The sequence below is a fragment of the Hemitrygon akajei genome, chromosome 8, assembly GCF_048418815.1.
Source record: "Hemitrygon akajei chromosome 8, sHemAka1.3, whole genome shotgun sequence".
Lineage (NCBI taxonomy): Eukaryota > Metazoa > Chordata > Chondrichthyes > Myliobatiformes > Dasyatidae > Hemitrygon > Hemitrygon akajei.
In genome coordinates, this window is record NC_133131.1 from 96,848,479 (window position 1) to 96,864,439 (window position 15,961).

General features: G+C 37.4%; 1 protein-coding gene across 5 annotated transcripts in view; it reads left to right on the top strand.

Moving 5' to 3' along the window:
• Nucleotides 1–15,961, top strand: part of calcr (calcitonin receptor) — a 249,152-nt gene that overhangs the window by 190,135 nt on the left and 43,056 nt on the right. For all 5 annotated transcript variants that reach the window (XM_073054231.1, XM_073054227.1, XM_073054230.1 and 2 more), the window contains 3 exons: nucleotides 377–530; nucleotides 5,704–5,764; nucleotides 13,606–13,672. In XM_073054231.1, coding sequence (XP_072910332.1) covers nucleotides 377–530; nucleotides 5,704–5,764; nucleotides 13,606–13,672 — 282 coding nt within the window. The remainder of the gene's footprint in view (nucleotides 1–376; nucleotides 531–5,703; nucleotides 5,765–13,605; nucleotides 13,673–15,961) is intronic.

Here is a 15,961-nt window from a genome sequence, read left to right on the forward strand (position 1 = left end):
TTGGGATTGAACCTAGATCAGTAGAGCCAAGTGACAGCAACCCCACTAGCTGTGTCTTTCTGCTGCCCGATCATACTTTGAAGATGTAAGAACATATCCAGCCCGTATAAAAATCATTGGTAAAATATATAAGCTTTTGTCTTTGGATTTTGACCTTCATTTTTCACTAACTTTCCTTTGTGGGCTTAAATAATTATATGTCCATAAAATACTCTCCTTTTAATCATTCTGAAATTATGTCAAAAATAAAGAATTGCTTCTGTTATTTTTCAGATAACTGTAACTATAATTAGCCCTTCTTAATTGTACTTGAGGAAGTGATTGGACAAAGCCATTGTATTTGAATGGTAAAGACCAGGTGTAACTTTCTCCACAGGTGGGATGTAAAGTGCTGCAATTCTTCCTTCAGTATATGCTGGGCTGCAATTACTTTTGGATGCTTTGTGAGGGGATCTACCTGCACACACTCATTGTGGTGGCAGTATTTGCTGAAGAACAACATCTACACTGGTATTACCTCCTGGGCTGGGGTACGTATCACTTTTGAATTTTGTCACTTTAAAGGAAAATCACAAAAAAAAAAAGAAGCTTCTCTTATTTTGAAAATCAAAAAGGTTGGAAAATTATTAAGTTATTGTAATTTTTGGTAACCTATCTACAATACCACCCACTTTAGTGTCATTTGCAAATTTACAAACCATGTCTATTCATTCTCATCCAAGTTATTCATATAAATGACGAACAACATTGGACACAGCACCAAAACCTGTGTCATATCACACTAATCCAAAAAACCAAACTTCCACCATCAACCCCTACTTCTCACCATAACGCCAATTATTTATCCCTTTCACCAGCTTTCATTGGAGCCTATGTGATCTAACCTTTCAGACTAGTCTTTCATACAGGATTCTGTCAAAGGCCTCACGAAGGTCCATACAAAGGTGCATTTGGCAATCTTATTGTTCACTTCTTCATAAAGCTCTAACAGTTTTCCATCTATTTCTAAAGAAGAATATTCACCCTGGAAAAAGAGTTGTTACAGACTAATGTTCCCTTTCATTAACAAGGCTGACTCTGAAAGATTGTGCTATGATTTTGTAAATGTGCTGCTGCTTTTTTTCCTTAATATCAAAATCCAATAACTTTATTATGGAGTACAGCAGTATAATAGTTTACTTATTGAATTTTCAGAGAGAGCCTTGCACTAGTAATAGAGAATCAAGAGCTTGAATTTCAATATGGCAGCTGGGAAACTTAAAATCAAGTAATCAAATAAATCTGTTTTTGAAAGCTTGTAAGGATAACCATGAGTTCACTAGTTTGTTGTAAAAACACACGTGGCTGAATGATACCATTGATTGAGGGAAACCTGCCATACTTAAACAGTCTGTCCTGTACTGTATATATCCCCAGACTCACCAATTCCATTAACTACCCTCGTTTTGATACAGAGTGGACAGTAATTGAACACATTGGCAGCGATGTCCGCTACCTATTAGTTAATAAATATTAAAGAATCCAATGAAAAATTCCTAACTATTTCAGTGTTTTCTCTTTTTCTTCAACAATCTGGCAGGCCCCTTCCATGACTTTGGCAGCATTGGAAGATTACAACAAATTTATCTGTCATCTCTGCAGGCTCTTCTTTTAAGACCTTAGGATGCAGGCCAGCTGGCCCAGGGGACATGTCAGCCTTCATCCCCATTAGTTTTGCTTGCGTTGGTAATTGTTTTAAGTACCATTCTCCTTTCTGCTGCCAGGCTTTCAACTGTTATTGAAATGCTTTTAAAGCTTTCTACTGCAAAGTCAGATGCAAAATATTTGTTAATGTTTCCTTTATTTTGTTATTGCCCATTAGCGTTTTCCCAGTCTTATCCCCTAAGTGATCAGCCTTAACTAATCTGTTCATCCTTTACTTTTGAGTTTTCCCTGTTGTTGTCTTCATTCATCCTCTGCGGTTTCTCTCTTTTTTTAAACCTTTTTCTCACTGATTTGACACAATTCAGCCCATTTGTTGTTCCCCTGTCCTTAATACAGCCATTGAAAAGCTCTAAAATGTTTAGTCCAATGTGCAAAATTAATGGGTCAGTAATTTGAAAGAGCGGATTTTCCATATTTATATGAAAATCATAGACACAAAATAAAACATAAAACAATATAGCACAGGAACAGGAACTCCAGCCCAACTATGTCTTCAAAGTAATACTATCTGTCTTCACCTGACCCATCTCTATCTATGTCCTACGTGTTCATGTACCTATCTAAATGCTCTTAGATGTCACTAACAAGTCTACATGTCTACTTCCACAACCACCCAATGTGTTTCAGGCATCTATCACTCTCTGTTTAAAAGAACCTACCCCATACATCTCCTTTGAACTTTTGCCCTTCCACCTTAAAGCTTTGTACTCTAGATTTTGAAATTTCTACCCTGGGGAAAAAGACTCTGACCAGCTACCCAATCTATGGCTCTCATGATTTTATAACCTTCTACCAGCTCTTCCTTCAGCCACTGATACTCAGAGGAAACAATACAAATTTATATAACCATATAACAATTACAGCACAGAAACAGGCCATCTCGGCCCTTCTTGTCTGTGCCGAACACTTACTCTCACCTAGTCCCACCTACCTGCACTCAGCCCATAACCCTCCGTTCCTTTCCTGTCCATATACCTATCCAATTTTACTTTAAATGACGATATCGAAACTGCCTCTACCACTTCTACTGGAAACTCGTTCCACACAGTTACCACTCTCTGAGTAAAGAAGTTCCCCCTCGTGTTACCCTTAAACTTTTGCCCCCTAACTCTCAACTCATGTCGTGTCTTGCTTGAATCTCCCCTACTCTCAATGGAAAAAGCCTATCCACATTACTCTATCTATCCCCCTCATAATTTTAAATACTTCTATCAAGTCCCACCTCAACCTTCTATGCTCCAAAGAATAAAGACCTAACTTGTTCAACCTTTCTCTGTAACTTAGGTGCTGAAACCCAAGTAACGTTCTAGTAAATCTTCTCTGTACTCTCTCTATTATGTTGACATCTTTCCTATAATTCGGTGACCAAAACTGTACACAATACTCCAAATTTGGCCTTACCAATGCTTTGTACAATTTTAACATTACATCCTAACTCCTATACTCAGTGCTCTGATTTATAAAGGCCAGCATACCAAAAGCTTTCTTCACCACCCTATCCACATGAGATTCCATGGAACTATGCACCATTATTCCTAGATCACTCTGTTTTACTGCATTCCTCAATGCCCTACCACTTACCATGTATGTCCTATTTGGATTATTCCTACCAAAATGTAGCACCTCACACTTATCAGCATTAAACTCCATCTGCTATCTTTCAGCCCACTCTTCTAACTGGCCTAAATCTCTCTGCAAGCTTTGAAAACCTACTTCATTGTCCTCATGCCACCTATCTTAGTATCATCTGCATACTTACTAATCCAATTTACCAAGTTTGTCCAATATCTTCTTGCAGCTACTCAGTAAATTGGTAAAATAGATTTATTATTGCCACAGGTACCGAAGCACAGTGAAAGTCTTTGTTCTGCATGCCATTCATCACATCAATACATTAAGGTAGTACAAAGGGGAACAATAACAGAATGTAAAATATACTGTTATATTTTCAGAGAAAGTCCAATGCAGGTGGACAATAAGGTGCAAGGTCATGACGTGATAGATTGTGAGGACATGAGTCCATCTTATCGTACTAGGGGACCCTTTGTTACTCTTAAACAGTGGGATAAAAGTTGTCCTTGAGGCATGTGTGCACGGTTTCGTGCTCTTGATTGTTCCGCCTTATAGGAAGGGGTAAAAACAGAACATCAGCGTTGGGTCCGGTGCTTGCTTGAATGAGGCAGACAGATTCTATGTAGGTGAGGATGGTTTTTGTAATGTGATCAACTGTGTTCACAGCTCTCTGCAGTTTCATGTGGTCTCAGGCAGAGCAATTGGCATATGACAACGAGATGCACCCAGATCGGATGCTTTCTATGATGCGTCTCTAAAAATTGGTGAGGATCAAAGAGATAATCCAAGTTCCTTTAGCCTCCTGGTGAAATTGAGGTATTGGTGAGCTTTCTTGGCTATGATATCTATATGGTTGGACCAGGACAGAACATTGGTGATGTTCACTCCTAGGAACTTGACTCTCAAAACTCTCTAACTCTACCATTGATGTATACAGGAGTAAGTGCAACACCCTTTCTTGAAGTCAAAGACCAGCTCTTTATTATTGTTGACATTGAGGGAAATGTTGTTGTCATAACATTATACAACTATACGGAATATCTCCTTCCTGTCCTCCGACTCATTATTTGAAATTTGACCCACAGCAGTGTTGGTATGTACAAACTTGCAGATGGAATTAGAGAAAAATCTGGCCTTACAGTTATGAGTGTGTAGGGAGTAACGTAGCAAGCTGAGGACGCAGCCTCGTAGAGGACCAGTGTTGAGGATAATCCTGGTGGAAGTGTTGCCGTCTATCCTTACTGATTGCAATCTGTTGGTCAGGGTACTCTCTAAAGCAGGCAGTATGGTGGTAAACCTCTTCTGCACCCTCTCCAATGCCTCCATGCCCTTCCTGAAATGGAACAAGCAGAGCTGCACAATATTCCAAACATGGCCTGACCATAGTTTTATATAGCAGAAATATGACTTCCCACCTTTTATATTCAGAGCACCAGCTGATCAAGGCAATCATTTGGAGGTTTTAACTTGAAACTTCAGTCCTGTTTCCTTCCCCACACTTGTGGCCTGATCTGCTGTGTATTTACAGCATTTTATTTTTTTTTAAGATTTCTAGTATCTATATTTTTAAAAACAAGATTCATTGAGCTGTGTAAAACAAATAGGGGTCAGAGGAGGCCAAATACTCCTGAGCTTGTTCTGCCCTACAATACAATCGTGACTGATCTAATCTTAGCTTTACATCCACAGGCTGGCCTATTTCCATAATTCTCAAATCCCCTATGGTCTAAAAAGCTGACTATTGCAGCCTTGAATATGTTCAGACATTAACAGTATCAAGGGAATGAAGTCACTGTAGTGTGTCGAAAATTTGGGAACAATTTGGGACTGATAACTAGGATCTACAAGTCAACAGTGAGCAGAAATTAGTAAAATGAAATTCTCCAGAAAGAAAAATTAGATGAAACAGTAGAAAATAAAACAGTAGATAGTAAATTAAAATGCAAGGTGAGCTAAGATGCCTGATAAAGAAAAGAAAAATTGTCAATATTTTTAAATTGAAAACTTAGTCTATATACCTGCTGCACATTGTTGAAGGCTTTCATCAACAGAGCATGGATCCAATATTCTCTATACATGCATATCCTGCCCTTCAAATAAATCATCCTTGCATTTAACTTGTTAAAATTTCTCACAGTGTGGTGTTGTACTCAATGCTTTAATAATTTGGAGTGGTTTTAATGAGTAAAGTCTGAATAAAAAATGGTACAAGTGATATTCTACTAGAAAAATAATGATAAACTTATAGCTTGTATTTTGCATGTACATACAGATTGTCAATAATTGTTCCCCTGATTTTCCAATGTGCACTAGCAGAGTGGGGTTGGGGAGGCTGTGGTATGATTTGTCACTTGAAAATCTTTATAATGTTAAATCTTCTGAAGTTCAGTGAGTGCATTCTCTAACATCTAGAAACCTCTCTTTCAGGATTTCCATCAATACCAGCTGCCATTCATGCAATGGCCAGAGCAAAATACTTTAATGACAAGTAAGTTTTTCACTGTTAACTCTTTTCTTCCATTTGTTCTCTCATACTTTAAAGGTACCAATATATGCTAATAAATTCACAAACACCCACAGCATTATTGTAAGTTATCATTTCATGCAAAGCTACAAGTTTGAAATGTAAATTTGCTTTCTGGCAGATGTTGTAAAACTACTGAGCAACTGATCTGAATTGCACTGCTGGTAATGGGCATCGAACAGCTTCTGTCAATTATTTCTCCCAGTTTTAAATATTTTTCCTTACAAATTTCACTAAGTAATTCTATCTTTATTAATTAGTGCTGATATAGCTTAACTGTTATCTCCTGAAATCTCTTATAGTTCTCCACCTCAATTATACTGTAATTTATAAAATATATTTCATAGTTGATTAGGCTATGCATTTAGAATCATAAATGTTTACTATTGTGCTCTTAAATAATAAATTCTAGTAATTTTTCTACCATTACTATCATACATAAGTTTCCAATCCATGTTTCTCTAGCTTATTCTCCACTCCAGGTCATAGTTGTTACTACCAGTCTTCCTGGATAAGTTTCACGTCTAAAAGAAGATCGAAAAGCACTGTTACCTCTTTCAAATGCCTAAAGGCAGGGCTCTGCAAATGAGCAAGAAGAGAGAATAGAGAGAGTGAAAACAAAGAAAGGAAGACATAGAGCATTACAGCTCAGAAACAGTCCCTTCGGCCCATCTAGTCCATATTGAACTGTTTTTTCCTACCCAATCCCATCAACCTTCATGTGGCCCATAGCTCTCCATACTCCTCACCCACATACCTATTCAAACTTCACTTAAGTGTTGAAGTTGAACCCACATCCACCACTTGCACTGCAGCTCATTCCACACTCTCACCACCCTCTAAATAAAGAAGTTCTCCCTCATGAGCCCCTTAAACATTTCACCTTTCACCATTAACTTATGACCTCCAGTTCTTGGTAGAACGAGACCTCAACCACAGTGGAAAAAGCCTGCTTGCATTTACCCTATCTATTCCTCCTGAAATTTTATTTATCTCTATCAAATCTCTCTTCATTCTTCTACACTACAGAAAATAAAGTCATAACCTATTCAACCTCTCCCAATAGTGCAGGTGCTCAATATTGCAACACTGTTATAAATTGTGTTTGTATCCTTTCAATCTTACTTATATATTTCCTGTAGTTATGTGACCAGAAATGGGCACAATACTCCAAATTAGGCTTCACCATTATCTTATAAAACACCTTATAATAGATAAAAAATTGCAGAAAGTGATAAGGAATAAGGAAAAGAGGAAGAATGGAATGGATATGGATAAAGAAGAAATGATGAAAGATATGGAGAGAAAAACACAAAAAAATTAAAGGAGTAGGAGATCATGGAAAGAGGAAAATTAGTTGACATTGGTAACTGTTCCTGATGATGTTCCCCTGCAACTTCACTTTGACTGAAAGAGTTGGGCTGGGAACAGTGCTGTATGGTGCAGTTTCTGAAAGGAGAATTGAGTTGAGTTGCTGATTTTCTGCAAAAAGTGGGGCAGGACAAGCAAATGCCAAAGGAGTTGTAATTCCTTCAGAGGAGTGGCAAGTGATGGCACCACCCTGTTTACCCAGAATCATACTGACACGTGAAAAATAAGTTCAAAGATGTCTTAGAAACTAAAAAGAAAAGTGTGCAGCTTCCAATGAAATGAACACCTGTCCCTTTAACCAATCAGCGAAGGTGGTACTCAGCAGTTGACCACAAAGCAGAACTTCTGACTTTTAAGAATGAACCGAAGTCTAATGATGTCATAGGAAACTTATTTGGATGCTTTCATGACTTCTCCCATTCTTTTACTTTTTCCTGCGAGCACTTCAGCCAAAAGTAAACCTGCACTCATAAAATGGTAGTAAGAATCCAGTAACAGTGGGGCACGTCACTTGCAAATGTAAGTTTAGCAGCAGATGCTGCATTCCTATCTTATCGGGTAATATCACAGTCATGCAGAGAGAATTATATATCAGCTGATCTGTAACGAATGGATAACATCAGGAAATAAGGAGGTGGGGGGTGCTGCATGATGCTTTCCAGCCAGAGATACTGGAAACTGTTTGTTAACCCAGTGTTTCTAGTGATTTGTCCATTTCTATACACCAAAAACCTGCACAAAACACACCTGTATTAAAATTCTATTATCTTCTCAACCACTCAGATAGCCTGGGATTAAAATGCACTCAACAAACATTGGCAGATGACTTTGTCAGTACCATACCAGCATCTTTCTAAAGCTGCTTTCAAATGATCTGCTACTTCACTTCTGGATCGAAGTTGCTCCAAAGACTGGAACTGAATAGTTCTGGAGGAACCCAAACAGACAACATGAGATTGGTAGCTCCACTTAAGTCTGTTGAGGACCCACGTGCCACCTAGGCACTGAGGGTTCAGACAACGATGACTTCAGTCTGTTACTCCTCCACCACTTTGCAACTCCGTAGGCTGCATTGCATTTCTTGTGTTTTTTATTCAGAGTGAAACAGATCCAGGCAGTCTTCCACGTGGCAAATTGGATGCCAATACAGTATTTTGGACATTATTTAATTCTTCATGCTGATTTGTTTCTTTTAGGCTACCCCCTTGAGAATAAAATAATTACTTATATTCAGTTTCAGAAAAATGTTTCATTCATGTCTCATGGGATTTTCTAGTTGAAAACCTCTTTGTTTTGTAACTATTATTCATTTCACTGTGTGTCCAGCCATGAGTCAGTTCCTCCTGTATTCATTTTGTGGACAAAGTGCTTTCATTGAATTATAAAATCAATCATAAGTGGATGAAAAAGAAAAATGATTCTTTTCTAAAACTGATGAATAACATTTAAAAATATATTGTTTTCTTTGAATACCTGCCAATATTTGAAATCCAGTAGAACAGCTACTGTGGCTTTGAGTGGATCAAGCTCAAAGATGAATGCAGTTCAGCAGGGTTCAGCAATCACCAACACGTTATTCATCTTATGAACTACTCAGGCTGTTGTCTGCTGTGTTACGTGCATTATGGTGTCCACCAAAGTATTTGCACAGAAAAAGAATTTCAGGTGTATACCTAAATACTGAAAAACTCATTGATATCACAGATTTGTTTAAATGCATTGAATAATTGCATGAAGGGGAATGAAAGGGACGGATATTCTGATAGAGTTAGAGAAATTAAAGTTGGACATAATTGTGAAGGGTCTGTAACGGGCTGTACTGCCAGATATAAGTTCAAGGTATCCTGGTATGCTGGTTCCTGAGGCCCAAAAGTATATTGATGTAGCCAGCAATTAGAAGCATTATGACACTGGTTTACATTGAAAGAAGGCTGGTATATGGAAATAAAAATTACTGAAATGACACTTCATTTATAGTTATGCGTGCAGTTTGGATAAACTCGTGTCAGAGTCAGTACATTGTTGATTCATAAGATTGATAGCAAGGTTGAAGGGATTGTATAAAAAATGTTGAGTAAAATTGCTCTGTCCTAACTAGAGTTTAGAAGAAAGGGAGGTGATTTACTGAGAATTGTTCGGCAGGTACCTGCTGAGTGCCAGATTCCTCAAAATGGAGAGTCTCAGAGTAGGGGTTGTCTATTAAGGATATAAAGGAGTATAATTTTCTTGTTGCAGTAGGTTGGCAATCTTTAGAATTTTCTACCTTAGAAGTCTGTGAATATATTTAGCTTTAAGGTTGATGAATGTTTTGACACCAAGAGTATCAGAGTATAAATACATTGGGTAGGAATGTGGATTTGTGGCATCAGCCAACTTATTAAGTGGGAGAGTGGGCTTAGAAGATCCACAGTGGCTCCTTAGATTTGGAAAAGTCTTCATGAGAGGTTGAATGGACAGAGATAGAGATCTGCTCTATTGCATTTCTATTGAGCAGAATAGAGCTTCCATAATTCTGATCTTTGTATATTTTTTCCAGGTTATAGTGCCCTACTGGAATCTTAATTGTTAATACTAACATAGAAAATATTAAATGTATTGTTTAAAAATAAATAAATTCACAATGATACAGTTAAGTGCAGGGCACAGCGATGCACTGGTGCTAATTATGGTTGTTTCTGTGACTCAAGTGTACTGTTTCTTATAATTAAACACTATGATCTCCCCTGACCTACTGACTGCAGAGCATAAGAGGGAAGCCCACCCTACAACTGGTGTAATGTTAATAATAAAATATACTCATTAAAGTATGAATCAGTTTTGCATTCCAATGAAGCATCAAATTAGAAGCTGAAGTGAGCATTGTGGCATATTATTACGACTTAATATTTTGCAAACTAAGGGAGTGTTAAGGAAGCAGTTCCTGTCATTGAAAAAGTATGTGAATGATCATTAGAGAGTGAATAAACATTAATTAGTGATTAATTTAGCCCAGAGATTTTTTTTGAAATTCATGCATGATATATAGAGCACTTCATTTATAATACAACGCTCATTAGAGAGCTAAACTGATTTCTTACTTGGTGCAATAGGTACTGGTGAGATATTTTTAGAATGTAGAAGTGTTGGTCATTACACATTTGTGTACTTCATTTACAATGTTTCATTTTTAAAAAACTTAATTACCATAGCTTAGGGATACATTAATATAGAAATATTTTTGTAACCATTGATTTTTCTGACTCTTGGCCCATAACCTTCAATGGTTTGGCTTTTCTAGTGCTCATCTAAATAATTCTTAAATTTGTGAGAATACATGCCTCCACCTCCCCCTTCATTCCAAATTCCAAGTACTTCTCATTCTTCGTTCCTCAGTCCAACTATACAAGTGAAAAAGTACTTTTTCAAATCAACCTATCCATGCTCCTCATAATTTTGCATACCTCAATCAGGTCTCTGCTACAAAGAAAGGAAACTCAGCCTATGCAGTCTCTCCTCATAGCTGAAACGTTTCGTCTCAGGCAAATTCTGGTGAATCTCTGCAGCACTGTGGCATAGTTAGCTCCTCAGCATTGGAGATCTGGGTTCTATCCTGATCTCTGGTACTGCCTGTGTCCAATGTTTCATGACTATATGGGTTTCTTTCAGACAATCCAATTCCTATTGGTTCAGAGATTAAAAATTCGCCACTCTAAATAGTTCCCAATTGCAGAGGTAACTGATATGACCTTAAGAGGGACAGTATTGGAATATAAAGCAAAACTAAATACTGCCAGAAACGGTCAAGAAAGATAAAGAGAGGCAATGTTTCAGATAGGAAACCATTCGTCAAGGATGTGGGGAGAATGTGCTACAAGGAGGAAAAATAAAAGTGGGTGAAAGTGAGTGTTTTGTGAACCAACGTAGGCTTGATGGGCTGAAGTGGCCTTCTATGGTGATAGGAGATCTGAAAATAATATGGAAGATCACATTCTCTTCAGTGTTTTCATATGCTTTAATATGTGATGGACAGAACTACACATAGATCTGTTGCTCAACTAATGATTTATCTAATTGTATCATGAACTCCCTGCCTTTATGCTCCACCCCTAACTAAGTATCCAATATATTTTACAAACCACCTTATTTACCTGTGTTACTACCATTAGGAATCCTTTCACATGTAAACCAATGTCCTTCTACTCCTACTTGTTAGGAACCTGTTGTTCATTGTGCACCTACTAGTTTTATTGGTCTTCTCAGAATATATCATCTGACATTTCCTGGCCCAGTGTATTGTCCTACCACCATTATCCTGGGAAAGAGTAGTAATGAAATTCACACTGAAGTCCATGTTGTAGCCCAGGCCAGAGAGTAAAATTATTATTACATTTTTTATACTTTCTCTGAACACAGTAATCATTCAGCAATGGGAATGAACCCCCTCACATTAATTCACTATCTGCAATTGGATCTTCAGGTTTCAATTTCTCTCAGCAGCTGGTCTTCTTGGGCTTAATGGGGCATTTCAAGCAAGTTTCCTGTGGAAGCTTTGGAATGCCCCATAAAACATGTAGTGTTATGTTATGTTATGGTGAATAAAAGGCAGGAAAACAAAGTGACAGGGTCTTGGAATGCAGCTTTCCTGAGATTTATCAATGAGGCAGAAACCCAGATGACTTAAAACATTAACTGTTTCTCTTTCCACAGATGTTGCCTGGCCTGCTGAATGCTTCTAGCCTATTCTGTTTCATCTGCAACCCTAGTTATGTTATACACTTCCTACTTTAACCAACTATGTTCTGGAAAGTCCAAACATTTGTAGACAGGCATCTTTATAATTTTGTTTTAGGCTATTATAATTTCCTCACATAAGAATATCTCATTAAACAAGCTCAGCTTGTATTCTTAACCATAAGAGGTCTAATTGCTATTCCTCCTTAGCCAATCATTAGTGTTGTTAATTAACAATTATACCCCAATCTGCTGTTCCCTCACTGAAGAAAGTGACAGAAACATTCTTAAAGACCGACAAACCATAAGACTCACAAACAAAAGAAAATCTGCAATTACTTTGAAATCAAAGTAATACACACAAAATGCTGGAGGAACTCAGCAGGCCAGGCACCATCTTTGGAAAGAAGTAAACAGTTGCTGTTTTGGGCTGAAGCCTTTCATCAAGACCGGAACAAAGAGATGGGAAGTCAGTGTAAGAAGTTGGGAGAGGGGAGGAAGAAGTACAAGGTCATCGGTGATAGGAAAACCGTGAGGGGAGAGGTGTGAAGTAAACAGATGAGAAGTTGATTGGTGAAAGAGATAAGGGGCTGGAGAAGGGGAAATCTGATAGGAGAGGACAGAAGGCCATGGAGGAAAGGGAAGGGGAGGAGCACCAGAGGGAGGTGATGGGCTGGCAAGAAGATAAGGTGAGAGAGGGAAATGGTGACAGAGATGGTAGAGGGCAATTACCAGAAGTTTGAAACTATAAGACAGTTGTGACAAGTTCATGAGTTATAGTATTTACTGTACATTGTATACACAATTATAGCTACCTTATTAAAAGAGTTATTATATTTTATAAGTTACAACTGTGGCATTGAATTGAAACAATTGGTCAGGAATACGACATACTTTCATTCTTATTCGGGTGCAAAGTTATCCTCCCACTAGTTACAGACTCGCTGCTGTAGGTTTATGTTTGTTCCAGGTTTTCTGGTCCACATACAGTATATTAAGGACACTTGTTTCCTCAAGCTTTTGCAAACGTGACCTTAGTGCCCCAACAAGTTGCTGTGCTGTATGAATCACTGTAATTACAATTTGGGTTGGGTTGAAGTTCAGTCTCCTCAGCGAAACTTGTCTTAAAGCTGCATACTTGACCTTCTGGTGATGATTTTGGTGATTTGTAGTTTACTAGGGATAATAAATTACTTTTCCACTTTATACATATTATGTTTCATTAAGAATGTAACTTGTTCTTTCAGACTAATCTTACTGCTCTGTATTACCTGACATGAAGATATTTGTTGTTAAAGGGGCAAAAACAAATGCTAATGAATAAAAGAAAAATAAAAAAAGTGAGGAGGGAGGAAAGGAATGTAACATTTAAAGCAAATGGCTGGCCAGAAATAATCTTTTTTATGACCCTGTCAAAACTGAGAGTTACAATTGAGGCTTGTATGTCATTGATGAGGACTTGATCGCTTATCTTTTTATTAAAAGCGAAGTGAGACAAGGGTATCCATCAGTTTGAAGATTCAAATATTAAATCTGGCTTCATCGTGTTTGAAAAATCTGTACATTATTGAACAGATATTTCTACTTTGAATTGGTATCATCTCGACGCAAGATAACTTCAGTGGAACTTTGCAGAAGCATAAGCCACTTATAGTTCTGTCACCCAGTTTAGATATAAATGTCATTGTATTTGACTTTCATATTTCTGTTTTGATTTCTTGCAGTTGCTGGATAAGTGTTGAAACATACCTGCTTTATATAGTGCACGCCCCGATTGTTGCAGCTTTGATGGTAAGGATTTCAATTCAATGGCTAATATACAGTTGCATGGCTACAGTATGATACTTGTAGCAAAGTACTATGATGAATAATTTTGCAGGAAGTACTTAACCTTCTATAACATAAATATGTCTCTGGCCTTGGCCATATAATCACTTTAGTAAATCCATGCAATTACTAAAATCACCATACTAGCTATAAATAACCTTGGAGTCAAAGTTACACTTTTAATTGCTTTTGGCCCCATATATCAATGGAGTGGTGTAGCTTAGGGTAAATTCCAAGATACACCATAGCTGATAATAGTAGAATGAGGGAGTTCCATCTTAAGTATAATCTCAGGTTCTCATGCAGATGGGGCAATTGTGTTGCCACTCTGTGTTACCAATAGACAGAAAGGGCCTACAGAAAATGACTGAATCTTCTGGAACTAGGGAGACCATATTCTTCATCCAAGCTTCACCATATGACTATGGCCACATTTAGTAGAGACTCAGTCCACAACAGTTCATGTAAGTATTCCAAGGTCATATTGACCCAAATTATTAGGTCCAATTTCATCTGCTCATTCCAACTTATTCCCCAAATTTATGATTGGAGACTATAAGAACAACTCTGCATGTTCAGGGCAAATTTATCAATCACTCAAATATATGGAACTTTTTAAATAAGTGGCTCTCATGATTTATTTCAAACTAAAAAAATCAGATTCAGAAAATTGTTGATGGAACACTATATTGTCATTAATTGTGGTTTTAATTCTGTTGTTTCTATTAGCCAAGATATCCAATAAAAGAAGTAATTTAAACAAAGATACAATGCTTGATGTTTCCAGCTGGAGATATATTATTTGAAGGTTTGTCAGTTTGTGGTCACCACTCATGAACATTACAGTATTTTTCTTTGAAGTGCATTCAATTAGCATACCAAGGATCATTTACAAGTTCAGGTTACATCAGGAACTCTTACTCACCATCAATGACTGTCATAAATTCCAACATTAGTTTCCTATGTTTTTCAAACATTTACTTCAAAGATTTTAAACATTATGTGCATAATTCTTTTCATTTAACAACTGTCTTTAGGCAAAGTTCCCTACTGGAAGTTGAAACACATAATGGCACTACTGCTCTTGAGCTGCTGGACTCTGCGTTGCAACTCAAGCTTAAATCGTTGTGCTGACAACAGGGATTCTGCACAAAGTGTATTTAGATGGTTTCTACCAGTTCTGGTGAATAAGATGACCATTTGAAAAACAGCACAAATACTTTAAAATATCTTATTTTAATCTCAGTTGCTGCATTAAATAGAGTCATCAATATTGAACAGCTTTTAAATAGTTCTGTCCATTGGGACATTCAACCTCAGATACAGTCTGTAATACCAGCCAGCTGCTTGATTAGAATATTTGGTTCAATTGATAAATCAGGCTGATATTGTGGTAAGCATATTTCCCTCATAGTGCTTGATATTGTTCATCTTGCTCAGCTCAGTGTAGTATAAGATATTAATGGATGACAGAAAATGGAAATGGAAGGGGATTTGCAACATATAAGATATGTAAGAATAGTCAAAGAAAGACTAGAGCACTTGGAAGAAGAGCCAAATTTGTACCTTGGTGGGAGAATGGCAATAATGATTCATTGGGTGCACATAAACCTAAATAGGATAGCCATTTATCCATCATTCAATTCAGACTTTTTGTTCAAACAGTCCATTCAGATTCCGCATCTGAAACTCTAAGATACCCTGAAACCCTGCCTTTACACTCTACCCCTAACTAATGAAGGCAAGTATCCTATATTCTTTACAAGCCATCTCACCTGTGCTACTGCCATTAGGAATCCTTTCACATGTAAACCAATGTCCTTCTACTCCTACTTGTTAGGACCCTGTTGTTCATTGTGCACCTACTAGTTTTATTGGTCTTCTCAAAATCTATCACCTGACATTTCCCGGTCCATTGTATTGTCCTACCACCATTATCCTAGGAAAGAGTAGTAATGAAACTCACACTGAAGTCCATGTTGTAGGCCAGGCTGAAGAGAGTAAAATTATTATTACTTTTTTATACTTTCTCTGAACACAGTGATCATTCAGCAATGGGAATGAACCCCCTCACATTAATTCACTATCTGCAATTGGTTCTTCAAGTTTCAATTTCTCTCAGCAGCTGGTCTTCCTGGGTTTAATGGAGCATTTCAAGCAAGTTTCCTGTTTTGAGAGATTAAAAGCATACAATGTGTTTTATTCTGCACAAAAAATATGAACTACCTCTAGTAGCTCAAAATCTGGCTAATA